This window comes from Diaphorina citri, unplaced genomic scaffold (assembly GCF_000475195.1).
Source record: "Diaphorina citri unplaced genomic scaffold, Diaci psyllid genome assembly version 1.1 scaffold1281, whole genome shotgun sequence".
NCBI lineage: Eukaryota > Metazoa > Arthropoda > Insecta > Hemiptera > Psyllidae > Diaphorina > Diaphorina citri.
Window position 1 is genome coordinate 56,649 of NW_007378710.1, and position 6,547 is coordinate 63,195.

Genomic DNA, 6,547 nt, shown 5'->3' on the forward strand with positions numbered 1-6,547 from the left:
AACTTTTTGAAGTAGTCGCCAAAGTTTGGCCGGTGCCAGGGTCGGCCCCTGGCACCGGCCAGATTTTCGAAGAATCGAGAATCTGAACAATGAAGAAAAGGAGAAAGAAGAAGAGGTTGACAAAGTAGACGAAGAATCAAGAAATCAAACAATGAAGAAAAGGAAAAAGAAGAAGAGGTTGACAAAGTAGATGAAGAATCGAGAATCTGAACAATGAAGAAAATGAGAAAGAAGAAAAGGTCAACCTCTTCTTCTTCTTCTTCTTCTTCTTCTTCTTCTTCTTCTTCTTCTTCTTCTTCTTCTTCTTCTTCTTCTTCTTCTTTTCTTAAAATAGACGAAGAATCGAGAAACCAAACAACGAAGAAAAGGAGAAAGAAGAAGAGGTTGACAAAGTAGACGAAGACTCGAGGAATCAAACAATGAAGAAAAGGAAAAAGAAGAAGAGGTTGAAAAAGTAGACGAAGAATCGAGAAACTAAAATACCTAGATGGGAAATGGAAAACATGAAAAAGTTTGAAAAACAGCCAAATAATGAGGGAAAGAATAAAGAAGAAGAGGTTGAAAAAGTAGACGAAGAATCGAGAAATCCATAGATAGGAAGCAGAGAAAGATGGCAAAGGTGAAAAACAGTTAAATAATGAAGAAAAGAAGAAAGAAGGAGAGGTGGACAAAGTAGACGAAGAATCGAGAAACTAATAGATGGGATCATGGGAATTGGGAAAAGATGATAAAGTTGAAAAACAGCCAAATAATGAAGAAAACCACAGAGTGAAGAATTGAGAAACAAGATAAAAAGATGTTGAAAAACAACCAAACATTGAAGTAAACAAGAAAGGTTGAAAAACAACCACATAATCAGGGCAAAAAATGAAGAGATAGAATTTGAAAAAGAGGATGAATAACAGCCTACACACTTAAGTGACTTGAACAATTTTAATAATTTTACCAGAAATGGAAGGAGATTTTCTTTGGACCCGATTGGGTTTTCGGGGGCTCCTTATTCTTTATTATGGCCCCTGGTACACAACAATGAATAATTATTGAAATTAACAAGCTTACAGTGGTTAAAACTTGTGGTAAATCTATACTTTATAGTCAACTAGCTGAATTCCGTCGCTTCGCTCCGGAATCCCGCTAGTTCATCCCGAGGCATGGCCAAACTTGTAGAAAATAATAAAAAATACGGTCGCGCTGCACGCTCCCTATTAGCTGCATAGGTAGTTATTAAACTAAAAACATAAACGAAACTCAAAATGTTGGTCGAGAGCGGAACATTTCTCTCCCGCAGTCTCTGCACTCTGTGTATTTTTCTCCTTACAAATCTTGGAACTTGGAAAATTTCTTATCAAATCTGATTTCAGTTTTCGGTGTTTTTATTTATTTAAATTATTTTCTTTAAAAGAACTTTTACCACTTACCATTACCACTCACTAGAAAGCAGATTACTTCAAAAAACTGAACTTACCACTAGATAAAGCACAAATTTAAATCCCTACATTCTTTAGAATCTCTTGTAATCAGTTTTGCAAAACTGCAAAAGTGTCTTGTGGATAGATAGGACCTTTGGTTGTGTACAAATAGTATAGGTAGTAGGTACATCCTTTTCCTAAAATCCTCAAAGTTTTTGTGGTACCTACCTACCTAGTTTTTGAGACAGTTTACATCAGATACTGCTCTTTCCTCTTTGGTCTAGACTCCTGTTGATTTCATTTTAGGACCTCACTATGATCAAGTGGATATGCACATTATATTTCAGTGTCACTTTATTTGATCTGGTGCTCAGCAAGGGTCATGTATCTTTGGACACACACAACTTTGACAAGGTAAGTCCTGGTTGGGTGGCAAAGCGCCCCCTAGAAAATGCCACATAAATTCATCTGGGAAATTGTGTATAAGGCCCACCTTGTGGGTGCACTACCTTCCAAGCTAACTAAGCTGGCCATAAGAAGAGAGGTGGAGTATGTATAGGTATTACTGCAAAACGAGCTAATGCAAAGCTTGTTGGGCCCCTTTTGAGGAATTTCTAGTGTACTGATCCACTAAATACTGTGATTTTTTTTTCCAGATCCTGTCCAAGTTTCACACTACTCTCGTTAAGTTTGACATTGCATATCCATATGGAGCCAAACATGAGGCTTTCCTGGAGGTAGCCGAGTCGAGTAAACACCAACCAGATTTTCTAGTGGCGGAAGTTGGAGTGAAAGATTACGGGGAGAGGGACAATGAAGATCTAGCCAAGAGGTATTAAAGTTTTTTTTTAAGGACATTTTAGTGACAGGTGATTTAGCTTCCACTCAGCAACAAAAGCTACTTTCCCCTTCATATTCATATTTGAACAGCATTTTCCCTCAAGTTTAGGGGTTGCCTTACACCTCAGTTGCTTTGGGCTTTTTGTGTAGGTACAGGGAAAAATGCTTAGTTATCTAGTCAAGATTCAGCTGCTCATATAATCTGAGCAGACTCTTTACTAGATTATGTTGGATGAATTCCACTCTGGGATTTATTGACTACCTCTTCTCTCTGCAACTTGCAAATGCCCAATGATCATCCATCTGGATACCACCAACTATGTGCAATGTGCCTAACTTCAGTGATGTATTGGTAGAGAGAAACTGATTCATTCAACATGCTATCATAGTTGCAAAAAAAAAAAAAAAAAAAAAAATTTAGGGGATTTTGGTAGTTTGTATATTTTATAAACAAGGTCTCGTGTATTTTATGGGTTTAATCTAGCATAACAGGAAATGATCAACCTTTAATAGAGTCATCTTCAGTGATGTTTGGACTTTGAATAAGGACCAGATCAGATGAGGTTCGTTCCCTGAACGGTTGACTTTCTTGTATCCCGTCCTCTCTTCGATTTCGGGACGATAAAAACTCAGATGTTACAGTTTCCTCTATCAAACTTCTTGCACAATTTCTGTTTGTAGCCAAATCTACTTACTTGTTGAAGAGGACGATGTCGGGGAGCCAAATATGTTCCATCAGATGAGGTTCGTTCCCTGAACGGTCGACTTTCTTGTATCCCGTCCTCTCTTCGATTTCGGGACGATAAAACCTCAGATGTTACAGTTCCCTCTATCAAACTTCTTGCACAATTTCTGTTTGTAGCCAAATCTACTTACTTGTTGAAGAGGACGATGTCGGGGAGCCAAATATGTTCCGACGGGACGTACAGGGTCTCCACACCCCCGTAGTCTACTGGATCCCAGCGAAGTTTGTAGTCCACCCATTTCTGAAAGAGACCGCAATGGAAATCATCAATTCGTCACAACTTAACCACCCAGATTTGGTCCAGGGGAATTCGATACTCTATTAAACTTTTAGGACATTTTGTTCTAAGCTGACAGTCTAAATAAAACATTATTCATACTTATTATATTCTTCTCTTCAATAGGTATCTGGATCGGCGCCGTCGGGTGTCTGCAAGATTTCGACCGCCTCGCCAAAGATTTCATCCGTTCAGCCTCTCAGGAGCGTAAAACCCTTCTCAAATCTGCCGAAGACTTGTGGGACGAAATCAAAACCAATAGCGCGCGAAAATCCGCCGAATTCTACGTGAAAACCATGAGGAAATTGGTCGAGATTTCCGGGGAAGGGAGTGAGAGTGAGTTTTTGACGCGAGAGAAGGCGCGATTGAAGGGACTTCTGAATCAGAAGGTGTCAGCGCAGAAAAAGGATGAACTCAAGTCTCGAATGAACATATTGGACTCGTTTGCTTTGTATGTGAAAAGCAGTGGCGGGAGGGATGAGCTGTAAATGAGAGTTGAGATGGCTTTCCTTGATTCCTTGTGATATATTTGGGTCTTTTGATTCCTATGTATGGCCTGCTACCCAGTGGAGTCAATACAGGGTTTATACAATTTCTCAGAATGAAATTCCATGACTTCCAGAAAATTAGGGGGCGGAGGTACTGAAAAGTCAGTAAGATTACCCCTTCATTTAAATTAAATATGCAATATGCAGAACGTCAAGGAATATGAGGTGGAATGCGCCGCAGGCCGTTTTTAGGAAAAACTTGATATTTAATTTTTGACTGAGTGGCAAATTCCATGACTTTTCCAAGACTTTTTGGTAGATTTTCCGATTTCATGACTTTTCCAGTTTTTCCAGGTCGCGTATAAACCCCGCAATATAAGCACGCTGGTAACTATCAACGTTAAAAGTCCACGCGCCCTTATCCGTTACAAATATGTTCCGTCTATCTTGTGCCATATTACTTTACATTGGATCAAATGCAATGTGGAACAAGCTAGACGTAAGGAATAAGGTGACGGATAAGAGTGCGTGGAGCTTCAGCCTGTCTTGACCGGCTTGAAAAATGAACCGTGTTGCGCTGGTTGAGCTTTGGGGTCCAGCGTCGACAAGTTTACAAGCGCTACTGCAATTAGATTCCTTGAAACGGAGTAATCGTATTTTCCTTTCCCAATTTCGCCTCTCCCGAAGCTTGTTTCCCCTCTTTTGGCCTGTAGTAAACCATAGGAGAACAAGCTGGGCCCGTCCCTCCGGGAATTTTTTAGCCCGTAGTTTATTCGCACCAATTTCGTGTTCCTGGTAAAAAGACCTTTAATTTGATATATAGGTCGACCAGGTTTGAATAAGTCCTTCTATGGGGACACACAGACGACACCGAAACGAATACAATAGTCCGTCCCTTATACCTTTCATTATTACTTATTACTATTGTAATTTAATAAAGGAAGGACGGACTAAAAAGGGGAAACGAGCTTCAGGAGAGGGGAAATTCCGAAAGGAAAATACAACTACATACATTGTTGCAGCTACAATTAATATAGTATCTTACGGGTCTAATTTTTGTTTTGTACTTAAATTATTTGACAGGATCGGGTGTTTGTTGGACGGAATGTTTTTATATCATTCTATCAATCTGTTACAATAGGGGTGAATCTGCGAAAATTGATTTAAGTATGTTGGGTATACATAAACATTCCCATGGTAAACTTTTTTTGTTTGATCAGTGCTACAAATTTTAATAATACATGTAAATAAATCGGAATTATTTTATTTTTTTTTACAAACTATCGACTTTTTTCTTTGTTTAAAACTTACCTAAGAGCAGGGTTTACCAAATCAGAATTGAAATCAATCTAGGATTTAGCTATGCTTAATATTCAGTTCAATCCAGAATTGAAGCTAACTTCGAATTCGTAAAACTTGGTCTGAGTGAATAAAAGGGGTATAATAATAGTGCTTATTTATACTGCTCGCATAGGACTGAAAAGTCCCTTTACTCCAGCAGTAGGCTACTACTATTATTGTAGTCGAGGAAGAAAGAGTGAGGGGGGAAAAGCACTTTACGCTATAAATGGGTGCATTTTATTTAACATTTAACCGCTAACCTCAGCGCGGTTCATTCAAGGTCACTACTTCCCCTCACATGAAAGTGTGTTTATGACGTGAGGGGCGTTAACCACTTTTAGGTTTACGTTTCCCCTCTTGCCATACTAAACCAAGCTCTCGACTGCGGTTATGAATAAAAGGGAGTACCTATAATAATAGTGCTTATTTATACTGCTCGCATAGGACTGAAAAGTCCCTTTACTCCAGCAGTAGGCTACTACTATTATTGTAGTCAAATTCTCAAATCATATTGATAAAATTCCATACCTCGGCTGGGATTGAACCCACGCCCTCCTGTTTACCAGGCGAGCGCCTTGACCACTACACCACCGAGGAGTATCAAATAAAAAGGCAGCCTTCGTTTTTTGTTATAACAATATTTTATTTTCATCAAGATCTAACCTTTCCTTTTTCTCGTCTTTTACTGGATGTAAAATAATTCGACTACAAATATCTCAGTTAACAATAACAATTTATGGTCGCCAAGTATACGACCAATCAGGTCGCATTCTCCCTACAGAATCTACAGTGTAGATAGTATATATACGTATACTTAGGTACCTACTTACCTTCTGTAAAATTGTAGATATTTCATGGGCAGAGTGAGCAGACTCGGCTCGATCAACTGGTAGAGATCGTCGCCAAGAAATAATTAGATTTATAGACTTCTCTCTCATCAATTACCAATTCCAATAATTCAATAATACATAAAAAGAAAATAACAAAATACGCCATTTGGGATCTGGGACCATGATGTGCTAATGGCTATTTCGGGCCTCGTGAGGATGGTAGAGATTCCCCAGAACAGGAATCTGCATGGGACCCGTGATGACTGCTTTCCCCCGGTTGTGTTTGGTGAAGTATTTGGCTCTCTTCTGGTACTCGAAGATAACCAGAGCGACCAGGGTGGAAATCATGAGAACATAGGAGAGAATGAACGGCTGTTCCAGGAGTGATGACAGGAAACCCATTCTGAGATTTCTGAGGAAAAAAAGGAAAAGCTGTTGATGACATGTACGAGGGCCGACAGTGAAATTCCCGAAATACCGCCATAGTTCCTCACCGGTACTTTTTCAGAAGTCACGTCAATGAAAAAGAGCTAAAAAAAGATCTGTCACAAATGAGCAGTGGGCAGTATTATAGGGTTAGGTTGGACGTAAAAAGAAGCTTTCAGAATCTGAGCAGT

At 39.3% G+C, this 6,547-nt stretch overlaps 1 protein-coding gene across 1 annotated transcript; it reads left to right on the forward strand.

Moving 5' to 3' along the window:
* Positions 1–1,328: 1,328 nt before the first annotated feature.
* LOC103515116 (endoplasmic reticulum resident protein 29) lies at positions 1,329–4,428 on the forward strand. The gene is made up of 3 exons (XM_026827911.1): positions 1,329–1,823; positions 2,066–2,246; positions 3,344–4,428. Exons 1-3 carry the CDS (start codon positions 1,725–1,727, stop codon positions 3,757–3,759), a joined length of 696 nt encoding a protein of 231 aa, XP_026683712.1. The 5' UTR covers positions 1,329–1,724; the 3' UTR covers positions 3,760–4,428.
* Positions 4,429–6,547: the final 2,119 nt, after the last annotated feature.